We start from the raw sequence: 15,441 nt of genomic DNA, 5'->3' as shown, positions 1-15,441 counted from the left end.
TACTGTCATGTAGTAACTTTTTCACTTCCATGCTCACTGCCCTGTTTCTTATCACTGCTTTCAAGGAACCAGCAACCTTACTTCCCTGCTGTACCCTTTCAAGCACTTCACCCTCCAAACCTCCATCCTTATACACTACCCAAGTACTTAAACGTACTCACATTTTCCAATTCCTCACCATCCAACCTCGCTGTACATTCACTGACTTCACCTCTCTCAAAGACAATCACTTTACTCTCCCCTACATTCACCTTTAGATAAATATATATATATATATATAGTAAACAAGAACTAAGCTCCATCTGGTTATAAAGAGCCCCATAAGTCCAATTTGGTTATAAGAGCACCCTGGGTGAAGAGACATGCCTGTGACTGTGGACCGTGGGTGACGATGGAGAGTACATGGCTAGGAAGGCGTGGAGATCAGACACTGCACTGTTTACACCTTCACCACCCCACAAACAACCACTCTTATATTTTCTTCTACAAGAGGAATCACACAGACAAGTTGGCCTGAAGGCAATATTCATACCTGGTTTATATCACCAATTCTGAAATAGGTTAATATGGATGCTCATAAACGAAATAAGTACTATATTGTGTTACAATATATTTGTGATTTGTACGAATTAGCTTCTAATTAGCTATGAGGATAATCAAATGATCAAGTTCAGGGCACACTAATAATAATAAAAACTTAGGTACTAGTAACTAGAAATTGCACACATACAATGGTAACACTATTATACAGCCAAATCTCTACCTACACAAGGCTAAGTCACTGATTCACTATACAGTAGTCCTCCGGTTCGTCATTCTACAGGCTTATCTGCTCACACTTAAGAAGTTAAGAACACTCACTGTACGTAGTTCCATACATTCAAGCCTAGCTGGGAAACTTCCTGAATTTACCACTTATCTATTACCCATCATTCTCCATAAAAACTGTGTTAAATAATAATACTGTGTATAAACAACTGTACAGTATATCCAAAGTACAGTACATATGTGTCCACTCATTTTTGTAGGAAGCAAAGCCTGGTATTAATCTATCTATCTATCTATTGCCAGACGCCTCAATCCCGTTTGGGGTGGCCACAAACAAATCGCCTTCAAGTCGCCCTGTCCCCCGCCATTTCACTGCCCTGCTCCCAACTCACACCCCCCTCTCTCATATCCCTCTCCACCCCATCCCTCCATCTCATCCTCGGCCTCCCCCTCCCTCTTCCCCCCTCCACCTCACTCACATACACTCTCTTCGTCAGTCTTTCACCCTCCATCCTCTCCACATGGCCAAACCACCTCAGTGTGTTCCTCATAACGCTTCCTATCACATCCCCATCAACACCACAACGCTCCTTTATATCCGCATTCGTCAGCCTGTCTCTCCATGTGACTCCACAGGCTTCTCTTAAATAACTCATTTCCACTGCTCTCACTCTTGACTTGTGTCCTTCCAACAACGTCCAAGCTTCACTTCCATACGTTAGAGTTGGTATCACAATACTGTCATGTAGTAACTTTTTCACTTCCATGCTCACTTCCCTGTTTCTTATCACTGCTTTCAAAGAACCAGCAACCTTTCTTCCCTGCTGTACCCTTTCAAGCACTTCACCCTCCAAACCTCCATCCTTACTCATCACACTACCCAAGTACTTAAACGTACTCACATTTTCCAATTCCTCACCATCCAACCTCGCTATACATTCACTGACTTCACCTCTCTCAAAGACCATCACTTTACTCTTCCCTACATTCACCTTTAGATTCCGTTTCTTACACACTCTCCCAAACTCATCCACCAAGCCTTGCAGCTCCCCTTCGTCTTCACTCAACAACACAGTATCATCTGCAAACAACAGTACAGGGAGTTTCCAAACACTACCCTCTCTCACCAGGGCCACTCCAACATCCACATTCCTGGTATTAATGTTGGCTAAAATTACCAATATCAGAAAAATGTTGGCTAATCTTACCAATATGAGAAAAGTTGTACAGTATCTGCTAGATTCTCCTATTTATTGCTGTTAAGTATATGGATGGGTTATGACTGACTAGTGAAACTAGGAGAAATGGCAAATGAAGAGAATTTGTCAAAAAGATGGGTTTAGACCTTTTTGAACCGTGGCCGATAACATTAAAAGTTTACATAACAGAGTAATATACTGCCCAGAACATCATTTCGACCAAAAGCACCATGAACCGTGAAGTTCTGTGGTTTGGAATGAATGGAAAAAGTAGTGTCAGAGTGGTGGAGTTATGGGTCAACAAGGAATATGAAGTTAGCCCAAGCCAGGCTTGTGACAATTTAGTTATCCAACGACTTTCTGGATTTTATAAGCTAAACCCATGTTGACGTCAGCGGCCACAGTTAATTTCTGTATCACAAATTATATGACCAAAACTGTTACAGGTACAATAATCATGAGTACTGAAATTTGGTGGTAAATGCAAGACAAAATTGTGTTACAGGACGATCAGACGTTTGGTACTTAACCCTTTCATGTTAATGGGTACGGTCCAGATTTCACCCTCATTACCATTCGATGCAGGCTGTGTCTGCGCGCATTTCAGGCTTGCATATTTCACAATTCTTGCTTACACACAATTACTCTAGGCCCTCAAGTAATGCAAAGAAAGATTCAGCTGTACATTATACAATATTTCTAATATGACACATCAACACCTTCCTACATAATGCAGAGAGAGAGTCAGCTGTACGTAAATGTTTCTAACAGGACACATCAACACCTTCCTACATAATGCAGAGAGAGATTCAGCTACACAGTATAAAATCTTTCTAATATGATACATCAACACCTTCCAAAGTAATGCAGAGAGAGATTCAGCTGTACATTATACTGTATTTCTAATATGACACATCCACACCTTCCTAAGTAATGCATGGAGATTCAACTGTACATTATAAAATATTTCTACTGTGGTACATCAACACCTTCCTAACAGTAAGTGTCAGACAAGAATATGGCACTGAGATCACTAACAGCACTAATCCTACAACTACACTGTGTGCAACTGTGCTCTGCTATCTTTATCACTGAGCTGGTGTTCCTGAACCCACTTCTTGTTCCACACTAATGTGACAGCACTCACCACTGAATAAATAACCAAAATGTGTTAGGTTTATGGAGGTTACACCTGCTGACAATCTCTCATACACCTTAATGAGCACCAAGTGTACAAGTCATTACCAGTCAATTAATTTTTCATGTAAGAATATACTTTGGTTATGTTTAGTGCCATATATGTATCGTCATGCAGATATCAGTTTAATTAACATGATGTAAGACAAGCTTCAGTAATTACTATTCACAACAGTGCAGCTCTGATTTCCCAAGCAATGTGGCTCACTAAAACTTGGTGTGCTGCATACATAATCTATCAAGTTACATTCATTACATGTGCACATTAATATTAATCGCACCTTTTAAAATCTTAGCAAATCTACACCACCCAAGGCTCACAACCTCAATGTTTGTTTGTTCATTTTTTACTTATATTTAACATAAATGTTGGATATTGCATAGCAACCCCAATCAGCTCAATATTCGGCGTCAAGCCGGATACTGCACTATTATCCATCTCGAACCTCTATCCTAATAACTTCCCCATGAGAAAACGATGAAAATTAAGCATAAAATACAATAAGGTAATAATACAATGCAGTACAGTATTACAGTGCCAGTTGGCTACCATTTACAAGCTGGTTGATAAACCTCCACGCTGGATATTGCATAGAACCGCCAGTTACATCCTGTTTCAGGGTCAGATACTGCATAATATCGCCAGATTTTACTTTAACAGAACTGAGCCAGCAGCGCTAGACATTGCGCTGGGCCAGATGTTGTGATGACAGATATTTGAGTTTACTGTGAACATACAGTACAATAAACTCTCGATATACCGAACTCTACTTCAAAGAATTTAGGTTTTAACAACCACCTTCAGCTGGCCAAATGTCACGTTCATTAAACGAATTTTGTTCGGTAAAAGAATGGACATGCAGGAAACACCGAAAAGCGTGGCGTCCCTACACACACACAAGAGCTCCTCCGCATCCCATAAAATGCCGGATAAGTCTGTGGGTGACCAGCATCATAAGAGAAGCCATAAAAAAGCATTTATTAAGAAAAGCAGCCATTTAGACCTAGCAATATGTTATTGTGTACGACTGTATGGCCAAACAACATTCTATATTTAAGTGATCTTTGTTCAGTTAAAGCAACAACACCTGGGAAATTAGCAAACAGCATGGTGTTTGGCTTTAACGCTAAGAGTCTGGTACCAATTAGTTCGTTATATCAAGGGTGTACAGGTATACCCTGGTTTAATGATGCAATTGGTTAGGTAAAACGCATCATTAGGTGGGGTATCATATATTGGTGTAGTTTTAGCATGTAAAGTAATGGGATGCATTTTTCAGCCTTGAGTTTCCTCCCCAAGTCCAAAACCCACCCAAATCAGCCCAAACACAAGTTTAAAGCCAATCTAAATGTCCTAACAGCTGTAAAAGAAGCTAACCAAAGCCTAACACCTGTAAATAACTCACTAAAACCAACAAATAAAATCTGAGTCATCAAAATTTAAAATGTCTGGAAAAATCACTTAGTAAACTGTACCCCAAAATGATAATGTTCACCCGACCTATGCTAAAATACACTATGTCTAAAAACTGTTTAAAAATGAACCTAAACACACAATTTTAGTCTAAAATATCATCAAAATCAATAAAACAAAATCAAAACCCATCATTACATCGGGGTTTGGCCATCATTAGGCGAGGTATGGTGGTATTTCTACCCCCCTCATTAAGCCAGGGTATCGCATATCAGGGTATTACTGTACTGTATGCAGTATATAATAGTTGTGTAAAGCAAAAATCAGAATCAATGGCCATACCACGTTGAGTACACCGCTTCCCGTCCGATCAGCGAAGTTAAGCAACGTTGGGTCTGGTTAGTACAGGTAACTCGCACGGAACACGTGGGTTTCGTTCCTACCGTGCCGTGTTAGGTGCGAAATCGCGTATATTTAAACTACTCCATATTTTGCTCCCTAGACCCCCCAAATGTGTTGTTTTGCTGTTATCTGTCACTGGTAATCACTAGAAAGCACTTTAAGTGGTTAGAAGGTTTATTTAATGTTATAACTCACAAATACAGTACTCCACAGCAAAACTTCAACACACAAATACTGTACGTAAACACAAGGAAACATTCCGACGCCGATCATAGGTAATCATATAAATCAGGTTAACTGGTACCAGTGCTTTAACTTACAAGCACATACCAGAACAGTACATATTGAACTTAGAAATGCAGTGCTGTGATATCGAATGATTTCAGTACATAATCTGTTAAGAATGGCTGGAAAAAAAAAATGTTATGAATACATTTTCACCTTTTTGATATATGTTTATGGTAGTTTCGAGTTATTTTTTAAGTTATCGTTGTGCCCATGCTTGGAAAAGGGAGCGAAAGAGTTGAATTTTCAGTCCTAAATGAGAAAACTGCACGTCCTCCAAGGCTAGACTCTGCCACGGGAGAATAAAGTGGAGGGTCAGTCCGATTAGCAATAAGGAAGTTGTGTCACAACTTCCAGCTCCCACACCACGAGTATGGCTAAAAATAGAATCGTAATGCAGTTTCAGAACTAACAATAAGTCTAATTATTACGAATACAGATACAAAGCAGAAATAAATACGTTTACAGACGGGGAAAACGTACTTCTTCCGTCATAACATGTTCATCTTTCTCCATCATTTTAACTTGTTATTTTCGCAATATATATTGCTGTCTCGTAAACAGGGTGGTTGTTTGTGTTTTGCAAGGGAGGAAAAAGATTGTATTTTCTGTCTGGGTCGAGATAATGGGTGTAACTATGTGTGGTTAGGCATGGCCACGAGCGAAAAAAATCGTACATCCACTCATCACGATATCAGGTGGTGAACTGACAGATGACACACGAGAGGGTGAAGTCAAGGTCAGTCTCATGTCCCAGATTTTCATTCACTTCCCGAAAGTTTTCACAGTTTTCTACAATTTGCATTGCATCAAATGATCCAAACCATTACAGCAAACCTGAGCAAATAGGTAAAGATACCAAGACAAAAATGTATTTTTCTCTTATTATAAGTCTTTAACGAACAAACTAAAAAGGCAATGTTCCAACGCCGATCATGGGTAATCATATAAATCAGGTTAACTGGTTACAAGGCTTTATTCAATGCTTTAACTGCTTAAAAGTACATACCAGAACAGTAAATATTTAACTTACAAATACAGTACTGTAGAAAAGCAGTACAGTAAGAGTTTAACGAACAAACAAAAAAGGCAATATTCCGACGCCGATCATGGGTAATCATATAATTCGGGTTAACTGGTTACAAGGCTTTATTTAATGATTTAACTTTATTTAAGTGCTTACAAGTACAGTATATACGAGAACAGTAAATATTTAACTTACAAATACTGTACAGTACTGTGGAAAAAACGAACAAATAAAAAAGGCAATATTCTGACGCCTATCAGGTAAACTGGTTATAAGACTTTATTTCTTGCTTTAACGTTATTTAATAGTACTTTAAGTTGCACATAAACTTACCAGAACAGTACAGTACTCTAAATATTTAACTTACAAATACTGTGCTACTGTACTCGGGAATGTCTCACTCACTGAATAATTTCCCGCCTAGATCGTCACATAATCAAAACAAACCGCGCACTGCGGTGACGTTCGAGGATTTGATCTTTCAAAGGCCTCTCCTGCGTTAATTTGTAGTTTTCATGATGGTTTTTTAATCTTACGTTGTCTTATATGTATCCCAGCCCTTACCGTGTATAATTGCGAGCGCGTTCCGTGAGATCGTGTTCCGTGCGAGTTACCTGTACTTGATGGGTGACCGCCTGGGAACACCAGATGCTGTTGGCATCCCTACGTGTCAAGTGGGGTTGGTGGAGGATTAATGCCCCTCCCTGTAAAACAGTTAACTCTAAGCCCTTGGCCACCCCATTTGGGATACATGGCGTCTGGCAATGAATGAATGATGATAAGAAATATGCATGTTACAATGGCTAAATTTCCCAAATGACAGCATGACAAATTATATCTTTTCCATCTATGAAGGCAATCATATACTGTAGTTATGTCTTAACCATACTGGCACTGAAGCAGTCGATATTCCAAAATATTAGGGAAGATCGCGGATATCAACAAAGGGCATAAAGCCCCTGACAAGTCATTAGTATGCTTCCACTACTTCTGCCACAAATCTGACGGATCTTGTACAAGATGATGGAGGACTCTCAACACAAAAATACCAAACACTAGTGCATCCAGTAGGAGATGAAAGTACTTTAACATGTTCAATGGCAAAAGTTTACATTCTAAATTTTGTCAAGTAACAGATCTCTTCTAAATTTATGCCCATAAAGAAATGCATCTCTGTGGTAAGTGGGGGCGCTCACCATCCACTCACTCGATGTAGTGCTGCTGTCAGGTGTCAGCCCTTTCCTCTACTCCATCCTTCTTTCCTTCCATCCTATTCTGTCTTTCTTTTCTTATCCTTCTACCTATGGGTGACTTTACACTCCCTCTTCTGTCTTTCTTTCCTTCATTCTTTCCTCTTCCTTCTGCCTATGGGTGACTCTACACTGAGTGACAGGCCAAATGGTTTCCTGTACACCAGGAAACCATTTACTACGCTAGGTGGTAACCATATAACCAAATTTTGGTGCCTGGTGGTTTAGTGGGTAATTATTGTGCTCCAATCGGATTGAGCCGGTGAAGGTTTATATCCAAGGGATGGTTGGGGTTGATTGCTTATGTAATGGCACTCAGGGATGAGTGAGGCTGTTCACTCTCATCTTAAATGTTGGACCAACTGCCTAGCCCTGGGCTCCTACCCTCCTCCTGGGGCAATGTAGGATTGGATGATGGATGGAAATGTATTAACTTATTGGCAGATACCACCTCAGATATGCAATAAAGTTTCTTTTAGCCCAAACCTGCATGATAACCGCAGGAATGAAGATTCTGATGTAGCAGTGATTACTAAAACCGCTGTAACCACTGGATCACTGTACACCATCCTTGCAATATTTAAGGAATGATCTTCCTATGATTTGAACACTCTTCCTTGCTAACCTTTTCTATATACTGTACAAAGAAATTATAAGTTTTGGTAGCAATTTCACGTGTACAGTACCCCATACCAAATGCACATTGTAAAGTGTTACCTACCTTCTCACCATTATGCTTCAATATCTCCACAATGATCATCCAATCCTGTTTTAAGCAACTTCCCCTTATTAACTACAGCATGTATTTCCCACCTGCTGACTGGTCCTTTAACTACAGCTCCACTATCAATTATCTTCATCCCAGCACATCACTATTCCTATAATCTGCTACTGTACATGCTCACGGGATACCCGGCTATATGATACCTGATACAGTATCTCGGATTAGCGATGGGGGTAGAAATACCACACTACCCTGCCTATCATAGGCCTACCCCCGGTTTTGCAATGGGTCCTGCGCAGTATCGTCCAGGGGTAGTCGACTAAAAAGTTTGAAATGCACGCTCTGCGACCAGCTGAGCCCATCCACCCACCAAAATGTACAAAAACACTTGCACAGCCCCTCCACCCATTTCGTTTTTCTTGCACCGCCAGTCACCGAGTGAGGATCTCTCGTACACTCGCCTACCCCGCATCATGTTACATCATCAATATTATGCAAGCTGCAATCATAGTGCATCCATCGCAACTGTGTCCCATCAGTGCCACTGAGTAGGGCAGTGATACTAACCTGTGTGGTGTGTGATTTTGTGTCATTTTTGTGCAAAATACGTGTGATAATGTCTGGTTAGGGTGCTGCATGTGGTGGGGATACTGGTGGCAATAGTAGTTCATCGGACTCCACCACCACCCCGAGCCATTGCATCAGTCTCCTGCTACCAACTCCCCCCCACCCCCCCAGCAGACCAAAAAAAGACCTGGGACAAGGTCAGAGAGTGACAGGCCAAGACATGCCAGCATGTTGGAGCCTATCTATGTATATATATATATATATATATATATATACACATAAAAAAAACACCCTCGTTATGTTGACGGTGTACTGAAGTTGCATTCCTGAGACTTAGGGCAGTATTCTAGCGTGGTTAGGAGGCTTACTAACACATCTTTCTTGCCAATTAACTTCTGATTCTGCTCCGTTACTATATTCTTGTGTCATTCATGCAATCTAAGTTGATAATGAAAAGGCATGAGACACAAACCAGGGGACATTAATGAGCAGTGTTGAAAAATAAATTGCTGAGGAACAGGTGGCAGGGAGCCTCCTTACCCAATGAGAATAATGGCTTTACTACCATAAGTAATACCTAAATACAATAACTAGCACCCTAAAATGCATTCAGCAATAAATGTGCAAATACGTTCTGATAAATACAGTACATCAACATCATCTAAACCTCTTTTCCCACCTAAGTGAGTCAGAAATGGTCCAAATAGCAAGAAAAACACCAATCGAGAAACTTAACCAAAACCAGGCCAATTACATGGATCACATTCATTGTCACCATTCAATAACCCCAAAATTCTGACTCCACCTCGCAAGCACAAACACTTACATTTGTGCACTTCATACTGCCTAGCATCCAGTCACTCATGTGACATCACTTCAAGAGGAAAACACAAGGTGCCAAACCCTCCTCCGTATAAAATTCTTCCAGTCAAGTGTGTCCACTGTCAGTTCCTTAACCTCATCACCCTCCATACCAGTACCTCGCTTTCTCACTCATTATTTACCAGTACCATATCTATGTGGAGAGAATGAAGAATGAAAGATTGACTAAGAGGGTGTATGCAGGTGAGGTGGAGGGAGGGGTAAACCGAGGATGAGGTGGAGGGATGGAGTTGAGAGGTACTGTATATGAGGGAGGGGTGAGTGAGTTGGGGGGAGGGTAGTCAAATGGTGGGTGACATCGATCCGGAGGCGTTTTGTCTACAGCCACCCTTTGCGGCATTAGGGCGTCGAGCTATAGATAGACCATATCTATCCTCTTTCATGATGTTAACCTCTCCTCTCTATTATTATACCAAGGTACTACAAATGCCTCACTAATTTGAGTCTCTATCCACTGAAAAACAAAGATAATTACTGTATACCATATATAAACTGAAACATTCAAATACAGTATAGGCAAAATAAAAGGAACACAATACACAACTGTAAAAAAATAAATAAAAAGCTGCACAATGCATACAGGACACTTTGATAATGACACACGTACTCTGAGAATTCTGTTTAACAACAGTGTTCAGTGGAAAAGAAATGACCAGTGACTATACTTGGGATACTCAATCTGCAGAGAACACACATTAAAAAATCTGCATGTTGACAACCTGGTGGTGCTGAGGTTGTCTGCCTTTAGCAGATGAGGAAAAACAGTAATGCATATGTCAGCTATTTTGGACCAGACAAATGACATGCCTTACAAGCTACCACTGTAACATGCAAAATTATGACCTAAGATAGTATAATGGATCACGAGGGAAATAGGCAGGAGAAAAATATAATTTTCAAAATGTCAAATCATCCTACAGTGAGCGTGATTAGCAAACAACCTCCCAATCTGGTTTCCATCCAGTAGACTAATTCTGGTGGATACTGTTCCAATCACTTGAACTTTTAAGGTGGAACCAGGAATCCATGGGCTTTAATGAGTGACTGACCCATTTCACTGAACATACTATTGATAGTTTTCTCATGTCTGTACCTTTTCCATTTCTGGATCAAACCTATCAATAAATGTGTGTGTGTGTGTGTGTGTGTGTGTGTGGGGGGGGGGATCAAATTTGGTTCCAGCTCTACATCAAATCAAAAGTTTCAAAACATAGCTTCTAAGGACATAGTTAAGGTTTTCACTACTGGAAAAACTTTAGACTTCTAATTCAGAGTTGTAAGATTAAAGGCATTATGAATCTCTAGCCTTAATGCAACAAAGAGTCATGCTAAAATCATCAAAAAGCATGTAAGACCTCAGTTATTCCACAGGCATGCACAAATAAATAGTATGGATAAGTAACCTACCTTGAGAAGGAACGTCTGCGAGGAGGGGGAGAGCGAGACTGTGAGGCTGGCCGGCGATGTGAGGAAGGAGGGGAGTGGCCAGAGGGGGAGTCCAGCCGAGACCGTGATCTTGACCTTGACCGTGGCGTTAGACTGTTACGGTCACCATCCGGGCTCTGGTAAAATATCAGATTAGCTTCTGTCAAATGTCACACTGGTTGGCTTACAAAACCTAATAAAAGTTACCACCTGGTCCAGAGACTGGATATGTCATGTGATAGCATTTGACAGATGAGAACAATTACACAGTTTATTATACAACAAATACACGGAACCTCCATTATCCAAAAGGTTTAGGTTAAGTACAGATGGGTCAGATAGTGACTTTTCTGATAATGAGTAGGTTATTACAACATGGGTTACATGGAGTTATGCTAAGTGACCACAGTGGCTTACTTGTGTAACTTTAGTCAACTCCATCCCCCCAAGTTTATATCCAGTTATACTCTGCTCATTAAATACTTCCTGCAGCACAATACTTGCAATACACTTTGGATAACTCAGTCTTTTTTGGCTACAAAACATTGTTATTGTGCTCCTGAGCTGGTTTTTGCTGACAATGCTGGTATCAGTGTTTTTTTATGGCTCTGGGGGATTCAATGATGAGGCCCTACTTGGTATTAATCCCAGGTGTGGAACTATGATATTAATGACAATGGTGGTCATGACGATGTTATTAGTTGTACTGGTAGGTGGGGGCACTCACAATCCACTCAGTTCATGTAGTGCTGCTTTGGGTGTCTGCCCTATCCTCTCTTCCTTCCTCTCCTGTCTTTCTTTCCTCTTTCTTCTGCCTACATTCCCTCTTCGGTCTTTCCTTCATTCTTTCCTCTTCCTTCTACCCACGGGTGACTCTACACAGAGTGACAAGCCAAATGGTTTCCTGTACACCAGGAAACCATTTACTATGCTAGGTGGTAAACATATAGCCAAATTATGGCACCTGGTGGTTTAGTGGGTAATTAAGGTGCCCCAATTGGACTGAGCTGGTGTAGGTTTATATCCAAGCAGTGGTTGAGGTTTATTGCTCATGTAATGCCACTCAGGGATGAGTGAGGCTGATCACTCTCATCTTAAATGTCAGGCCCTACTTACCTAGCCCCGGGCTCCTACGCTCCTCCTGGGGCAACACAGGATCGGATGATGGATGGATGGTTATTATTATTATTACTTGACTTATCATTATTATCATTGTTGCTATTACCATTATTAAAACTATTACTTTTACAGTAAAAGTCCTCCAATCTGAATTTTTCAAGGCGAATGTTTTCAAAATTTTCTGGGCTTTATCTAAGGACTTACCTGGCTTGGAGTTGCCCTTGGACCCTCATTCTTTCCCTTTGTTTCCAGGTACTTGGGGTTTTCCCTTGCTACACACCATTATAAACTCTAATATCCTTTCATGATCATCATTTCACCTTGTTTTATTCCTAAGAAAATATATTACATTGTTTTCAATTATGTTTAGTCAGTTGCCATTCTCTAGCAGATTCAATTATACTTTTTTTTTATTTCTGACAGTTGGTAGTAGGGTAACCACTGGACATATGAGTGTGATATACATTTTCAGGGTGTAAATTCAAGCTCTTAAAATATGTAAGAAAAAAAAAATTACAATCTGAGAAAAGTCGAAAAATCAGGCCCTAACCGTGGCTCTGGGGATAGGTGTTCTGAGAAATTTGCAGTCTTTAGGAGTTATTAAAGGCTTGTCTTCAATACGGTGCTTATATTACATTCTATCGGCTTGTTGCCCTCTCACACAAAGTTATTACCTTCACAAGAGAAATGAAGTCACTGAATGTATAGTGAGGTTGGATGATGACGAAACGGACAATGTGAGTGCATTTAGGCTAAGTACAGTACCTGGGTAGTGTGACAAGGATGGGAGTTTGAAGGATGAAGTTCTTGACAGGGTGCAACAAGGAAGAGAGGTTGCAGGTTCTTTGAGGACAGTGATATGAAATTGTGAAGTGCGTTTCAAAGTTAAAAAGCTGCTGCATGATAATATTGTGATACCAACTCTAACATACAGAAGTGAATCTTGGACCTTGTTGGAAGGAAACAAGTCAAGAGTGAGAGCAGTGAAAATTAGTTATTTGAAAGGAGCATGTGGAGTTACATGGAGAGGCAGACTGACAAATGAGGAAGTGAAGAAGCATTGTGGTGTGGACGTGAAAGAAAGGGTTAGGTGAAATACAGAGCTGATTCACATGGAAAGGATGGAGAGTGAGAGACTAATGAGGAAGTGTGTGAGTGAGGTGGAGAGGGTGGCCAAGGATGAGATAGAGGGATGGAGTGGAGGTAGCCTATATGAGAGAGGGAGGTGTGAGCTGAGGGGAGGGCAGCGAAATGGCAGAGGACAGGGCGACACAGAAGCGATTTGTTTGTGGCCACCCCTTAAGGGATTGATGCACCTGGCAATAAATACTGTTTTCTGTATTATTCTATTTTCATGTTGATTCCCCCCCCCCTCAATGTTATCATCATTATTTTGCCTCACTGACATTTGTAATGGCAGGCTTGCTAAAACTTACTTAAGTCTTGGTTATGTTAGGTTAAACTGCCAGTTAGGTTGGGTTTGGCTAAAATGTACGGTTATGAAGAGGTACTGTATGGCAACTGAAAGTGTCCACCATTACACTCAAAAAACATTTTATAAGTTGATACAATGGAAGGAACATGGCTAAACACTATTTATCTATCTATTGCCAGACGCCTCAATCCCGTTCGGGGTGGCCACAAACAAATCGCCTCCATGTCTCCCTGTCCCCCGCAATTTCACTGCCCTGCTTCCAACTCACACCCCCCTCTCTCATATACCTCTCCACCCCATCCCTCCATCTCATCCTCGGCCTCCCCCTCCCTCTCCCCCCCTCCACCTCACTCACATACACTCTTCGTCAGTCTTTCACCCTCCAGCCTCTCCACATGGCCAAACCACTTATAGAAATTATCAGAAAATTCAAAAGAATGTCTGAAGACTTGATCTGGTAAGGTGCCTCTGCTGTTTAATGTAAAGCATATGTTTATCCTTGTCTGTTATGGTAAACAAATGCCAAGATATTCCCAAAAGTACACATCACCCCCACTCCCCCCCAAAAAATGTGGCAAGCCAAATTGAAAATTAACCCTATCACCATATAATTAACTTACAAGATGTACACTTATGCACTGCATTTGCTTAACCGAACGACACTAATTCCATTAGGGTTAACGGCCACAGGCCATTCTTCACTTACGGGAAGCCTTCTGATCGCGCGGGATAATGATGCATCGTCACGACTCATGATGGATATTCCACCATTTACAACACACACATGAAACCCTCACGTCTATGACAAATCACCGAGCGCATACGATACTACAATAATCAAGGAAGGCAAGTAATCTAGCAAATTTTATACTCCAAGTAGCCTTTGCATCAGTCGGCCGGCCCGTTATCAATTAAACAAGTACATTTAATCTCTGAGTCAAAATACTGGAAATCAGCAACCTACTATAGTTAAGATGCTGAGTAGTGATAGCCCTTACCTCCATGACGTAAGTAGGGATGCCAAGAGAAGTGACAAAATAGATTCAGCTTCCACGATGCGCGGCTTCTATCTCGACCATGTACAAACAATAGCTGGGTGGCCTGTCTCCCCGCCACTCACTGGCCCAGGTTGAAAGCTTACTCCTGATTGGTCAGCACTAGCGTCTACTCCTGTTCGCACACTATACCGTTAATAAATCCGACAGTGGCAAATTAGTACTGTTTTTCCCTATCCCTTACATGCAATAACAAGCTACGACGGCTAATAATACAAAACCAATTTTTATGTAGCATTTTCAAGTTTCCGCTACAATGTGTAGCACAAAACAAAATTAGTGTCAGACTTCCAAAATCGATTTAACAGAAATAATCAAACGTATCATGAAAAATCATGAAAAATATCACTATTCCTATCTGCAATACTCTGCCCTAAAAGTTTTGTTTTTTATTGATCAATTTTGCTTTCTTTTCCTGTAAAGTTACACAACGGCTATGGAACACTATTTTTTTTTTTTTTTAATTCAATCTGGCCCCGGCTTAGCCTGCTTGTGGTGACTGAGAGTGAAAAATGAAAATAGTAGTACTTGATATATTATAATGGTTCCCCAAGCGTCGGCATTGGTCGTCCCCTCCTCGAGAGGGAAGCGTGTAGCGCAGTAGTTACGTAAAGGTGGGTAGACCACTGCTTTTGTTGTCGATCATTTGAACCGAGAGTGATGAGAGCGCTCAATACCTCATCGAAGTGCGA

At 40.8% G+C, this 15,441-nt stretch overlaps 1 protein-coding gene across 4 annotated transcripts in view; it reads right to left on the bottom strand.

The window, feature by feature from the left end:
* The window catches only part of LOC145404303 (uncharacterized), a 53,823-nt gene extending 39,061 nt beyond the window's left edge, over positions 1 to 14,762 (bottom strand). For all 4 annotated transcript variants that reach the window (XR_013898171.1, XM_080275824.1, XM_080275823.1 and 1 more), the window contains exons 1-2: positions 14,693 to 14,762; positions 11,123 to 11,277 (exon numbers count right to left, since the gene is read on the bottom strand). Coding sequence is in view for 3 of the 4 variants with exons in the window: in XM_080275824.1 (XP_080131950.1) it covers positions 11,123 to 11,277; positions 14,693 to 14,698 (161 nt within the window). In the remaining variant the exon portion in view is untranslated. The remainder of the gene's footprint in view (positions 1 to 11,122; positions 11,278 to 14,692) is intronic.
* Positions 14,763 to 15,441: the final 679 nt, after the last annotated feature.

This window comes from Coenobita brevimanus, chromosome 63 (assembly GCF_032717465.1).
Source record: "Coenobita brevimanus isolate Jiangsu-jjx chromosome 63, ASM3271746v2, whole genome shotgun sequence".
Lineage (NCBI taxonomy): Eukaryota > Metazoa > Arthropoda > Malacostraca > Decapoda > Coenobitidae > Coenobita > Coenobita brevimanus.
This window is presented reverse-complemented; position numbering and strand designations above follow the sequence as displayed.